This window comes from Mastomys coucha, unplaced genomic scaffold, assembly GCF_008632895.1.
Source record: "Mastomys coucha isolate ucsf_1 unplaced genomic scaffold, UCSF_Mcou_1 pScaffold22, whole genome shotgun sequence".
Taxonomy (NCBI): Eukaryota; Metazoa; Chordata; class Mammalia; order Rodentia; family Muridae; genus Mastomys; species Mastomys coucha.
Window position 1 is genome coordinate 131,656,839 of NW_022196905.1, and position 14,368 is coordinate 131,671,206.

The window sequence follows — 14,368 nt, forward strand, 5'->3', positions numbered from 1 at the left end:
AAAAAAAAAAAAAAAAAGAAAGAAAGAAAAAGAAAAAGAAAAAAAAGAATTAAAAGGTCAGGGGCCTGGAGAGATGGCTCAGCGGTTAAGAGCATTGACTGTTCTTCCAGAGGTCCTGAGTTCAAATCCCAGCAACCACATGGTGGCTCACAACCATCTGTAATGAGATCTGGTGCCCTCTTCTGGGGTGTCTGAAGACAGCTACAGTGTACTTACATACAATAAATAAAATTAATCTAAGAATTAAAAGGTCAGCTAGGCATGGGTAAGCAGAGGAATAAAGTGAGTTCCAGTCCAGACCAGGCTACACAGTGGGAGTTTGTCTCAAAAAAATCAAACTTGGGGTGGGGGGAGGGTGGAGAAATGGCTCAGCGCTTAAGAGCACTGACTGTTCTTCCAGAGGTTCTGAGTTCAAATCCCAGCAACCACATGGTGGCTCACAACCACCCATAATGAGATCTATCGCCCTTTTCTGGTGCGTCTTAAGACAGCTACAGTATACTTACATGTAACAAATAAATAAATAAATCTTAAAAAAAAAAATCAAACTGGGAATCCCACCGCTAACTACTAACTTCTCTATAGCTACTCTATGGTGCAGACACAGGTGAACATATGTGTGTGGTACTCAGAGGGGCAACCTTAGCTGGGGCTGAGTCTCGAGGCCTGGCTACCTGTAGTCTGACAGCCTGGAGGCTCCTCTGTTCCTCATGGCTGGGACTATAATCATGCACTACTGTGCCGGACTTTTTTAAAAACAAAAACAAAGACACATGATTTCTAGGAATCAAACTCAGACCCTCATACTAGCAAAGCAAGCACTGTACTAGCTTGCCTTCATTATTTATTTATTTATTTATTTATTTATTTATTTATTTTGGGGTTTTTGTTTTTGTTTTTGTTTTTTTGAGACAGGGTTACTCTGTGTAGCCCTGGCTGTCCTGAAACTCACTCTGTAGACCAGGCTGGCCTCGAACTCAGAAATCTGCCTGCTTCTGCCTCCCAAGTGCTGGGATTAAAGGCATGAGCCACCACCGCCCGGCACATTACAAGTTTTCAATAAATGATGTGATTATAGTGTGTCGTATTATTCCATAGTTTTTGTTTGCCCAGTGCCCTTCCCAGCCTTGAGCAGGCTGAATAGACCTTGAGCTTTTGCTTTGTAGGACCTCAACCAAGGTGGAGTATCTGCCTTGGGAAGAATAGACTGCCAGCTGACCTTGCTTTGCAACACAATCCGGCTGAAACAAAGGATGGGGTTTGTGGGTTTTCCCTATATAACGCAGTGCTGAGTATTAAACTTGGAGTCTTTTTTTTTTCCCCAGACAGGGTTTCTCTGTGTAGCCCTGGCTGTCCTGGAACTCACTCTGTAGACCAGGCTGGCCTCGAACTCAGAAATCTGCCTGCTTCTGCCTCCCAAGTGCTGGGATTAAAGGTGTGCGCCACCACTGCCCAGCTAAACTTGGAGTCTTGTATCAGAACCTTGTCTTGGCTTCATTCTTCTCTCGCCCCCACCTCCCTCCTCCGGTATTTTTCATTTACAGCTCCCTTTTCTTTCTTTTCTTTTATTAGCTATTTTCTTTATTTACATGTCATATGATATCTCATCCAACCCCCTTCAGATAAACACAGTTTGTCCATGACCACAGCTACAATACCCATGGGACAACTTCTGCAGTATCAGTTTTATCCTTCCCCATGAGGGCTCACAGGGATTGAATTCAGATCATCAGGCTTGGTGGCAAGTACTGTTACCTGATAACCATCTCATAGCTCTTGATTTTGGGATGGGTCCTGGGGTGGTTTGAGTGAGACCTGCCCCATAGGCTCATACATTTGAGTGCTTGGTCACCAGAAAGTGGCACTGTTTGAGGACAATTGAAGAATTAAAAGGTGTGACCTCCAGCGCCACCAGGAAGGATCATGGACTAACCCTCCAAAACTGTGTGTAAGCTTTCTTTCCTAAGAGTTGCCTTGGTCTTCGCAGCAACAGAACAGCAACTAAGAAAGGTCACATGTAGCCTGGCTGGCCTAGAACTCACTGTGTAGCTGATGATAATCTTCAATTTATGATCCTCCTGTCTCCACATACCACGCACTGGGGCTATAGCCAGGGTATACATCATTACCCTGTTCTCATTACATGGAATGCCTTTTCTGTCCCCATGGGAACCTTTTCACACCCAAAGGCTCTGCTAGTAGCTTACCTTTTTAAAGCAATGTGCATGAGTGTAGGGGATGCATATTCATGCCTGTGGTTATCGAGGCTGGAGTCAAAGCTGAGTGTCTTTCTCACTTGCCTTCCATCTTTTTTTTTTTTTTTAGATTTATTTATTTGTTTGTTAAGTACACTGTTGCTGTCTTCAGACACTCCAGAAGAGGGCATTGGATCAGAAGGGATTACAGGTGGTTGTGAGCCACCATGTGGTTGCAGGGAATTGAACTCAGGACCTCTGGAAGAGCAGTCAGTGCTCTTAACCGCTGAGCCATCTCTCCAGCTCGCCTTCCATCTTTTTGAGGCAGGGTCTCTCACTGAACCTGGAGCACACCGGCTGGCTAGACTGGCTGGCTGGTGAGTCCTGGGAGCCTCTGTCTCCTCCCAGAGCTGGTATCACAGGTGCTTATCACCACACCCAGCTTTTTACCGGGGTACTAGGGATCTGAACACAGGTCTTCCAGCTCACGTGACAAGCACTTTACATTCTGAGCCATCTTCTCAGGCTGCATCTCACCTTTCCTAAGTACTTCAGCACACCCAGGTTCCTCCAGCCTACTCCTCCACTCAATTCCTTCTGCATACACAGTGTGCACAGCACAGAGCAGACCTTCTGGGGTAAGACCTGCAGCAGTGGCTCGGGTGTTATAAGTAATGGGCTTAGCTTTGCTTAGGGGAAGAGAAAGTGGTTTCTAGGAAATGTGGCAGTCACTGATTGCAGAGTCACCAGGAAACAATCTCACCTGTGTTGGTTCTCCTCGGTCCATTTTGTCTCCAGTTCCCAGCTGCCCATATCTGTTATTTCCCTGCATAAAGATCCGGCCGAATTCATCTACCAGGCCAAGGTGGTTATAGCCAAGAGCACAGAAGAGGACCTACGGAGGTTACGACAGCGAGAACAAGTGACCCACTCTGTTCCCAGGACACTCAGCTCCAGAATCTCCCCCTAACCAATCCCACCTGGCCTCCCCTTGTTCTCCCCCTTCCCCCCCAAACTCCACCCCCCCCAATCGAATCTTCCAACCCCTAGAGCCCAACCCTCTGCTCTGCACCAGCCTAAATTGCCCTGCCATCCTCCACAGCAGCATCCTACCTTGGCAGGCAGGGAGAGAGCCAGTGGCATCTGGTGGTCCAGAGGGTCAAATGCTTGAAGGGTCCCAAAGAGATCACGATACACCCCTGGGGTGTGCACCTCAAAATACACTTCCCCCTGGTCTGGGGGGTCAGGAGCCCTCAGCTCAGCAGCTTCAGGCACCTGTTTCCTGGTTTTTTTTTGTTTTGTTTTTTGTTTTGTTTTGACACTTCCATTCACATTTTATTAAGTTCAAGGACTGATTACAATAGGTGGAGGGGGTGGGAAGGTCCCACGGGGCCCTACCTTCACTGGTACACAATAAACAAATAAATAGCTGGGAATGGGCAAGTGGAGAGGTGGCACTGCAAACACTGACTGCAGGCAGGGACATGAGGGCCCCTCCAAGCTGAAAGAGCCATCAACCCTGGACGGTACTTAGGTGAGAGTGGGAACCTCTCCATGCCACACCCCAGGGCCACAGGGGGCCCCACTGAGCAGTCTGTGGAGAGGTGTGACTTCGAAGTTGACCCTCTGTCTGAGATGAAGTCCAACTCTGCAACCCCCGTCACCAGACTCAGCCATCATCTTGCCTCAGCCTCCCAAGTACTATACGTAGGGCATTCATCACCCTGCACGTCCCTTGGCTGATCCAGTCACACCAAGATTGTCAAAAGGCCACAAGTCTCTTGGACTTGTAGATTGTTCTACATGGGAGCTAAGAGGCCAGTGGTTAATCGTTACTTGTTGTCCTGATGGACACTTAGCCTCTGACTGGTGCTCTGGGGCTCCAGGATATGCAAGGCATTCTTTAAGCTGCTCCTTGCTCCACTCAAGGCCCACTCTGAGACACTAAAGCCCCACCTGTGATGGTAAAAGCTGAAAGATTGCAGGAAGTCTCATACAATCAACACGTCAGCTCTGATAGCTGGGAGCCTAGCCACAGTCACTAGGATGCCCTAAGGAGTTTGAGTGTATGGAGGGATCTGCCCAAGACTGGAATCTTAAGAGAGAGAGAGGGAGAGTTGTTTTTAAGTTTTCAGTGTGTGTGTGTGTGTGTGTGTGTGTGTGTGTGTGTGTGTGTGTGTGTGTTGTGTGATGCATGTGTGTGCCACAGCATTTGTGTCAAAGTCAAAGGACAACCTCAGGTTGTCTGTGCCTCCTGCCTTGTTTGAGGTAGGGTTGCTTACTGTTTTAATGCCAGACTGACAGGTCTACAAGTTTACAGGGACCCCACCGCCCATCTCTGCCTCTGGGTACTGCTCTGTGTGTGTTCTGGGGGCTTGAACTTATCCTCAGCCTTGCACAAGTACTTTTCCCTAAGCCTGGGAGGTGCTTCTTACCCGTGATATAGAGGGTGCTGCTCTGGTTGGAAGCCATGCAGGTCACACGCAGGTGAGGCAGGCACCGAGACACTTTCCGGAGGGCCAACTGCACTGTATAGGAGCCTGGCTGGTCCAGCTGGGTCTCATTCACAACCAAGGAGTAGATCTTTCCTTCCTCTGGGGGTATGAAGGGAGGCATCCCATTACATAGGAGAAGGGATTCATCAATAGCCAGATAAGCATCCCATGGGATACTCAACAGCAATGCTGCCTGCCCTAGCGTAGAGTGGAAAGGGAAGGATGGAGAGCCAAGGGTAAGAGGACTTTTGACAGCTGAGTTCAACTGCTAAGACCCATGGTGGGAACAGAGTCCTGAAAGTTGTCCTCTGACCTCTGCATGTGCATGTGACATATGCATGCCTGCACATATACAAACACACACATATAGGGGATGGGTAAAGAATGGTGACACGTTCTTTTAATTTCAGCACGTGGAAGGCAGAGACAGGCAGACCACTGTTTGCTAGCTCAAGATCAATGTGATCTACATAGTAAGTTCTAGGCTAGCCAGGATTGAAGTACTTAGTAAGACTCTGCCTCAACAACAACAGAAATAAGATAAGGGAAAAGAAAGAATAGCAAGAGGAAGGGAAAAAAGAAAGAATAGCTTCCAGCCCCCAGACTTCAACCCTGAAAATAAAACAGGAGGTACGTCAGCATGAGAGACGAATGGAGAGCAGACCTAGTGATTAGTGATTTTAATTTGAGTGTTGGGAAAAACGAAGCCTAGCTATTTAGGTCCCTGCCTAGCATTCGGAAGTCCACAGGGTCCCAGTCTCTAGGACTGAGGTCCTGGGAAAGTGGGCAATTTGGGGTTTAAAGTGAAGTACCTCGAATGAAGGCTAGGAGGAGATTGGATTTTTAAAATCAGATATTCGTTAGAACAGTGCTTTTCAAACTACTTACCAAAGCATTTTAAGAGCGTGGGCACGCATGCCCAGTGCATACGCAGAAGTCAGAGGACAGCCTCTGGTGTTGGTCCTTACCTTTTACCCTGTCTATGTTACAGTCTCATCCCTACCACTATATATGCAGACTAGCTACCCTGAGGGCTCCGGGATTCTCCTGTCTCCATCTTGACTCTCACCATAAGATTACAGACTTGCATTACCAGTGCTGGCCTTAACGTTGGCCTTTCTGTTGGTTCTGGGAATCCACACTCATCTCATTGCTTGTTACCCCTGAGTCTTTACCCAATGTACCATTTACTCCACACTCCTGTTTTATTTCTGAAATAAAGTCTTATGTAGATTGCCTCAAACTCTCTATGTAGGTTAATAACCACGAACTCAGGACTCCCCTGCTTCCACCTCCCCATTGCTGGGAGTACAGGCATGTATCACCACATCCACTTTATATGGCACTTCATGGAGACTGATCTACATCCCTAGCCTGAGAATTTATCTGAAATTCTATGAGAATTCTAGAACTTTTGGGGTCAAGAGCGGGAGCCGGCAGCAGGTAGACTGCTCTCTGGCAGACTCCTTTCTTTCTCTCCCCTCTTGAGCAGGTCCTGAAGAATTTGCTAGACATTTGCAAACCACTATGTCACACCTGTGAGCAGCAGTAGGGCACGCTGGGTCTCCTGGCCAACCAGCACGATCTGCTTGAAGCTCATGGAGTGGTGGAATGTCATCTTGAAGACCCGCTGCCCACTGGACTGCAGATAGACCTCCACACAGTCGCAGGCCCGGCTACCGGTGGTGCCCACCACTGCGGGCTGTTCCCGAGTAGCCAAAACATAGAGGTATTTCCGATAAACTGTGTCACATCTTGGGTCGGATGCAAACTGTGGAACAAGATGATGCTGTCTGGGGATCTAAGGCTCTGGGTGGGATGAGGCTAGAGCAAGTGGATCATGGGATGGCAAATGAAATGCTTGGTCCAAGGTTAATAAGTGAGAGCTTGCCGGGTGGTGGTGGCGGCGGCGGTGGCGGCACACGCCTTTAATCCCAGCACTTGGGAGGCAGAGGCAGGTGGATTTCTGAGTTCAAGGCCAGCCTGGTCTACAGAGTGAGTTCCAGGACAGCTAGGGCTACACAGAGAAACCCTGTGTCGAAAAACAAACTAAAAAAAAACAAAAACAAAAGAAGTGAGAGCTTAAGAGTGGTGATCTGACTCAGTGGCAGAATGCTTGCCTGACATATGTGATATCCTGGGTTCAATTCCCAGTAGAAACAAACAAACAAACAGGAAAATGGTAAAACGGATTGCTTTCAGGTTCCCTCTGAGAGGGCAGATGTCTCCTTAAGGGAGAGACTCAGGACTAGTGAGTTCTCTGAGGCCAGAATTCCTCTACTCACATCCTTGGCACCTCGACACAACACCACGTAGCGGCAGGCCCGCTTCCACTGGATCTGGCCCAGGGTGGAGGAGACCAGAGCATTTTTGAGGAAGAAGAGGGTCCCCACATAGTCAAGAATAAACACATGATCCTTCGTGGGTAGGAAGCGGCGATAGCCATGGGCTAGCATGGGGGCTACACTCTTGCTGAGACATCGGCGTCGTCCTCCGAATGCCTGGAAATACAGGCCCTTCGTATCTGAAAAACAGGAGGGGATGGTTTCAGGGTCGAGGCGATAGGAGCGGTGAGAGTCAAAGCTTGGGTGAGGTGGATTTTGTTTTCCAGACGCCCTGCTATTGAGATTTTATTTTTCCATCCCTAGACTTAGGGACCAGACTCCTTCCTGGGGTGACACAGAAAACTTGGGTTTATACCCTACAACTGCCCCACTTCATCCCAGGGCCACACTTGTGCTTCACGCTAAGCATCTTTTTAGTTCAACCTTGAGAGAGACATCAAGCAAGCATAAGAACAACCAGAAAAGCAGAAAGAAGAAAGATAGGGAGAGGCAAGACAATCCAGCTATCTTCTTTCATCTCGGGCTTTCTGGTCAGCTCTCTCTAAACTCTCGAATGTGTATGGGGGGGCAGAGAAGCGATTAGGTAGGGCCTTTCTGAAGTGGAGTATTTGGGTCACTGTTCTCAAACTGGGGTGATTTTGTCCTTCAGAGACACTGGGAGTTGGTACTGCTACCTATTATGTAATAAATAGGACAGCCACCACCACCACACATTATTTCGTCTCTGGCTGGGGAGATGGCTTGGTGGTTAGGTTCTTGCCTGGCAGGCATGAGGACCAGAGTTGAGAGAGAGAGGAAAACCTGGATGGATTTCTTGGCCTCTCTGCAATTCTGGCCTTGGAAATGGGAGAAAGGGGATCCTCAGAGCAAGGTAGTTGGCGAGACTCTTTTGGGGTTTGACTGGGAGACTCTGCTTCACTGAAGGATGCTTGAAGATGCCTCCTGATAGCAACACTGGTATCTACACGAACACATCCCAACGTGCATGTGTCTGAATACACACAAACATGACGACACCACACACACATAAACATGAGAAAAGTTACTACTTCATTTCAACTGTCCAGGTGACAAAAGTCTGGGGAGATGGCTTTGTGTGTAAAGTTATGTGCTGTGCAAGCATGGGGACCCTAGTCCAGAGCCCCAGCACCCATAGGGACGCTGGTGTGGAACCTTTTAAAGCATGCACTGGCTGGGGGGGCGGGGAAGCGGAAAGCAGAGACAGAAGGCTCCCTGGGGCTTGCTGGCCACTCTGTCTAGCCAACACGGCAAGCTCCTGGTCCAGTGCAAGAGTCTGCTTCAGAACAAAAGGCATGGCTGGAGAGATGGCACAGTGGTTAAGAGCACCGGTCCCTCTTCTGGGGACCTGGCTTGCTTCTCAGCTCCCTAGTGGTAGTTCAGAACCATCTATAACTCCAGGTCCAGATGACCCAGTGCCCTCTTCTGGCCTTCTTGGCACAGTGTGCACGTGGTGCACAGACATATATGCAGGCCAAACACCCATACGCATGAAACAAAGGTAAATATTTAAAAATACATAAGGTAGAGAGAGGGACAGAGAGAGGAAGATAATCAGTGTCAACCTCTGGCCTCCACATGTGACTGAACTTGCTGATGCACCAATATACACACACATATGAACACACACAGAGAGAGAGAGAGAGAGAGAAAGAGAGAGAGAGAGAAGAGTTAAAGTCCACGTCTGGGAAATAGGGCTGTCTCTAGGGTTAGACATGGAAGAGTTGGTGCACGCAGGCAGACACGGCTAAAATGGTAATCAAGTTGTGAATGGGCTGTGTGTCAGAGGGGGGCTGAGAACCTTGGAGGAAGTACTCCCTGGGGTATGCTTGAGACTAACAACTTTCTCTCAGACAAAAGGTTGCCAGGGTGTGCAAAGACCGTCAGACCACACGATAGAGAAGGAAGTTCCTAGAATAAGGAAGGGCTGAGGCAGGCAGCAAGAGGAAGAAGTTACTGAGGGGAAGAGTACAGTTAAGAATGGCAGCTCTCTTCCAGGGCCGAGCACCAGAACCCTGGTCACGGATGCGTGGGCTGAGCCGTCGACAGATGCGCCTCCACACGCCCTCAGCATCACACACTTCATGGAAGTAGTGGCAGGTCTGGCCTAGGGCGACCACATCTTTGACTGGGAGGAAGGAGACAATGTGTTCCACCTGTGGAGGAGCAGGAGGGAGGAGGGAGAGTCACAGGATGGTCTTCAGCCCTGCAGTCGCCGTCCTCCCCAAACCCTAAAGTCTCACCAGCTCTGGGGGGAACAACTGAACAGAAATAGGGTTCCCTCTTTCCTTCTTTTCACTCCCAGCCTCCAGGCCACAAGAAGGGCAGCTGCGCTTCACCTGCCAGAGAAGAAAGGGGTTCAGTGGAGGTCATGCCTGGTTTTTTTCTCTGCTGTTCAAACTAGTTTTTTTTTTTTTTTAAAGTCCTGCCTTGAGGTTCATCCAATTCCAACTCTATGCTAGCAAATCCAGCCCTCCCATCTCTCTCCAGGACCTTGGACTTTCATCCCTCCCTTGCCTGCCTTATTCCTGGTCCTGTCCCTGGATTTTTCACTGCTAGTCAACTCCCTGCCCTTCCCTTGCCTTGCCACCCCCCTCACCCTGAGCCCCTCCTCCTGTCTGCACAGCCTGGTCAATTTTTTCAGCTTCTGTCTCCGGCTTCTCCTCACCATCCTGACTGGCCCCTCCCTGCTCCTGCCCTCATCTCTCCAGGCCCCTTGGCTGCCCAGGCCCCAGGCCCCCGTCCCCGCTGCCTTTCCCACACCATGTCCCCAGTCTAGGCTTGGGGGACCTCTAGGGCCCCTCTATCATCTAGGCCCCACCCCCATGGAGTCTGGGGCACATAAACCTTTTTGTGACCTCACTGTCCAGCAACTGTGACCTATTCTCCTTAGCCTGACCCCAGAGGTAGCTTCTGGGTTCTAGCTCAGATATGGCTGCCAGAGGGCTCATGGGATACATGCTTTATTGGAGATATAAAGAGTGAACTATTGATAGACGGTAAGTCCTTCCTCTTCTAGAAAGTAGTAGTAGACTTTCTCAGTTTTCAATTGAACTCTGAAGAGAAAAACTGGGGACTCTTAAGTAGTCCCAGGCTTCCAGGGATTTGTATCTGCAGAGTACAAAGCCAAAAAATGTATAGGGCTGGATGTAAGCTCAGTAGGAGTGCTTGCCTGTCATGCATGAGGCCCTGGGTTTGATTCCTCAGCACCAGCTAAAGCTCAATATGGCCGTGCACACTTGTAATCCCAGCACTTGGGAAGTGGAAACAGGAGGATCAGAAAAGAAGTTCAAGGTCACTGTTGGCTACATAATGCATTTGAGGCCACTCCGCATTACTGCATTACATGAGACATTATCTCAACAAAATAAAATAAAAACAAAACAACAATAAAAAAACTTTGACTGGCAAAGACAGTGGAGAAAAGGGGACCCTCCTCTAACTTCCTGCTCACAAAAGCAAGATGCAAATGAGAACAACTGAGTATAAATACTTTACAATCTCACTGAAAACAAGGCCAGATTCACATGCTGCTTTCCGTATGGCCAATGGCCTGGTTGCACAGGTAGAGGACAAGCTATTGAGGTGGGGGGAAGCCCTCGAGTTTAGGGCATTCCCCAGAGTCCAGGCACTTGGCGTTTCCTGTGGAGTGACACACTGTCCAGGAAGAACAGCAGACGAGGTTGCATCTGATAGACGGGGAAGGTCTACACCAATAAATGTAGGGAATATGGCTTTCCCAGGAGCTCAGAAGGATTTCGTTCTGTTAGACAAGCAGTGCATAAGAGCCCAGCAGACCCATTCATTGACTGCTCTAACCTGCTACTCATCACCCACGCCAGCTCCATTATCTGTGTTAACTAGGAGATACAGCTCATGTGCAGGGCTTTGGATTCCAACCCCTGCTTTCTTATGGAAACTAGCAAACAGCTACCTTGGAAACCTAAGAAGGAATTTTAATAATGAAAAAGAATTCTGTTGCATCCATACTGTGTGTGTGCATTGTGTGCCCGCGTGCCCATGCATGTGTATGTGTGCAGTTATACAGCACACAGGTGAAGGTCAGCTTGAGAGCAGTTTCTCTCTTCCTAACCTGTGGGTCCTGGGAATTTAACATTCCTTTACCCACTAAGCCATTTATCTAGTCCAAATTTTAAGTGTTCCATTACTTATTTTTTGAGACAGAGTCTCACTAGGTAGCTCTGGCTGTCCTAGAACTCAGTATATAGAGCAGGCTGGCCCTGAACTCACAGATCTACCTGCCTCTGCCTCCTGATTACTGAGACTAAAGGAGTGTGCGCTGGTACATCCAACTTTTTTTTTTTTTTTTAAAGATTTACTTTGGCCGGGTGGTAGTGGCGCACGCCTTTAATCCCAGCACTTGGGATGCAGAGGCAGGTGGATTTCTGAGTTCGAGGCTAGCCTGGTCTACAGAGTTCCAGGACAGCCAGGGCTACACAGAGAAACCTGTCTCTTAAAAAAAAAAAAAAAAAAAAAAAAAAAAAAAAAAAAAAAAGATTTACTTTGTAAAACAAGTGTGGGGCTGGAGAGATGGCTCAGCAGTTAAGAACACTGACTAACTGCTCTTCCAGAGGTCCTAAGTTCAATTCCCAGCAACCACATGGTGGCTCACAATCATCTGTATGGGATCTGATACTGTCTTCTGGTGTGTCTGAAGTGTACTCATTCACATAAATAAATAAATAAATAAATAAATAAATAAATAAATACTGTCCCAGCTGCCTGGGAGACAGACTTTAAAAACCAAAACCCAAAACAAAAACCAAGTGTGCGTGTGTGTGTTGCCTGCATGTATGAGTACCATATAAATGCACAGACGCCATGGAACTGGGAGTTTCAGATGGCTGTGAGCTGCCATGTGGCTGCTGCGAACAACACCTGGGTCCTCTGCAAGAGCAGCCAGTGCTCACAGCTTCTCAGATCTCTCTCTCCCCAGCCTCCTAAGGTTTAATTTCTTTTTAATTGTGTATGCCTGTGTGTATGTGTGGAGGAACGAGTCTGTGAGTCCAATGCCTATGGTGGCCAGAAGAGAGCCCTGGATGGCCTGGAGCAGGAGATCCAGGCTTCTGTGAGTCACTCTGTTGGGTGCTTCGAGCAGAAGTTGATCAAACTCTCTCACCAGCCTCCAATCTTTAATACTTTAGTAAGTGTTTAGGCATATCAGTGTAGCAGGTATGACATGAGACAAGATAGCAACTTCAGTTACTGGTGGTCAGGCAACATGGGAAGCAGATGTGGTCTTCTGTCAATACAAAAGATTTTAAGGGCTGGAGAGATAGCTCAGCAGTTGAGAGCACTGACTGCTCTTCCGAGGGTCCTGAGTTCAATTCCCAGCAACCGCATGGTGGCTCACAACCATCCATAATGAGATCTGACACCCTCTTCTGGTGTGTCTGAAGACAGCTACAGTGTACTTAGATATAATTAATAAATCTTTGGGCTGGAGCAAGCAGGGTCAGAGTGAGCGGGGCTGACCAGAGCAAGTGGGGTTGACTGGAGCAAGCAGGGTCCTGAATTCAGTTCCCAGCAACCACAAGATGGCTCACAACCATCAGTACACAGCTACAGTGTACTCATATACATAAAATAAATAAAAAAGAAGTGAATTGTTAGTAACACTTTATAAAAAAAAGATTTTAAGCTCCCTAAGCAAGCCCTGCATGAGGGTGCACACCTGTAATTCCAGCACTTGAGAGGTGGTGACAGGAGTTGTTCATGGTCACTTCTAGCGACATCACCAGCAAGAGGCCAGCTAGGACTATAGGAGATCGTGTCTCAGAAAGCCAGTCTCCCTCATTTCTTTAGGTTACCATGCCTCCCACATTGAGGAAAAAAAAAAGACTGAAATTACGGGGCCATGTTAGCCACAGTTACAGCCACTTTGGTAAGCAGTCAAGGCGTCCAGGGGGATGCTTAGTGGCATGGCTCACCACAGGACTAACCTCGGAAGAGCAGAGGCAGTGTTGGGGTGCCTGTTTCCTAATGACAGAAGCCACACAGGGAGGTTTATTAAGTACTAGCATTCTTCTAAAAGTAAATCTAAAAAAAAAAAAAAAAAAGTATTCTTTTACTACTGGGACTCCTTCCTGTATCTCAAGAAGTTTTTGTTTTGTTTTTCTTAAAAAAAAAAAAAAAAATAGTTTTGAGCTTGCCTGGAATTGACCTCGAAGTCCTGATCCTTCTGCCTCCTCTTTTTAAGAACTGTCAAGACAGGCTCATCCCACCACACCCAACTTCAAATAAGAGGTTTCCAATAGACAAAGTCTGTTATGAAAGTATGTGGGGGGGGGCGGGGGGCAGTTCTACGTGGAGGCCTGAAATTTGCCCAGCTTCCCTTTCTTCGCTTCTAAAAAACGACGGTCTTAGCCGGTCGGTGACGATGCACCGGCATTTATGCCTTTAGTCCCGGCATTCGGGAGACAGAGGCAGGCAGGCAGAGCTCTAAGTTCGAGGCTAGCCTGGTCTACAGAGCAAGTATCAGGACAGTCTGGGCTACACAGAAATAAATTCTGTCTCGGAAAACCAACCAACCAACCAAAAACCCCGAAGATTTTGTTCTAGAGACCATGAGATCCTTCGTAGTCTCTAAAGTTTGGTCTGGCCATCACAAGTCTTCCCCAGGGGCACTTCAGTGGAGTTGGCAGGTCTGACGACTTTCCCTCTCTGGGCTGGAAACCCCCTCTCCTCACCGATCAACCCCAGCGTTCCCATTAGGGACTCGAGACTGAGCAGGAGGAAATGGTCCTTTCTGTTGAGACAACAGCCTGAGTGCTGACTGGGGCATCCCTCGCCCTTTCCCACTTCTTGGACACGGGCTTGCTCCCCAACAAGTACAGCTAGGACTCAGCTCTAACCCTGCACTGTCAGCCCGCCCAGCGCGCCGTCTTTACTGTCTTTACCTGGGTCTCAAATATTCCAGCTCACCCGCCTTCTGTGTAGCGAATGGAGCATCTCCTAACCCATGTTATTGGTGAACAAAACCGTCCCTCAAAGAAGAGGCCGGGACGGGTTCCCTTTGCAGGTTTTTAATTGGTCGTCTTCACTGTCACTCGCCTGTATCTAGATTGCAATTGGTTCTGGTTGAAAGAGGACTTGACCCGCAGGTTTGCGGTCTCTGGGTCTCTAATCCCCTAAAGTTGAGAGCTGCAGTCCCCGCCTCCTGGGCGGGTCTCATTGGCTCCATCTCCAGCGTCGAGAGCTATGATTGGATGTCGCCGCGCGGGGCGGGCCGACCAGGAACGGCGGCCGTTGGCGGGGTGCTTCGCTCTTACCCCCTCCCTCCCCTCAGTGTAAT

General features: G+C 48.5%; 1 protein-coding gene across 2 annotated transcripts in view; it reads right to left on the bottom strand.

The window, feature by feature from the left end:
* The window catches only part of Fbxo24 (F-box protein 24), a 12,111-nt gene extending 2,074 nt beyond the window's left edge, over positions 1–10,037 (bottom strand). The window contains exons 1-8 of one of the 2 annotated variants that reach the window (XM_031338379.1): positions 9,653–10,037; positions 9,297–9,392; positions 9,026–9,209; positions 6,976–7,214; positions 6,227–6,461; positions 4,631–4,789; positions 3,309–3,430; positions 2,959–3,090 (exon numbers count right to left, since the gene is read on the bottom strand). In XM_031338379.1, coding sequence (XP_031194239.1) covers positions 2,959–3,090; positions 3,309–3,430; positions 4,631–4,789; positions 6,227–6,461; positions 6,976–7,214; positions 9,026–9,209; positions 9,297–9,392; positions 9,653–9,724 — 1,239 coding nt within the window. In that variant the 5' untranslated portion in view covers positions 9,725–10,037. The remainder of the gene's footprint in view (positions 1–2,958; positions 3,091–3,308; positions 3,431–4,630; positions 4,790–6,226; positions 6,462–6,975; positions 7,215–9,025; positions 9,210–9,296; positions 9,393–9,652) is intronic. The other variant, XM_031338380.1, reaches the window with a different exon arrangement.
* Between the last annotated feature and the right edge of the window lie 4,331 nt (positions 10,038–14,368).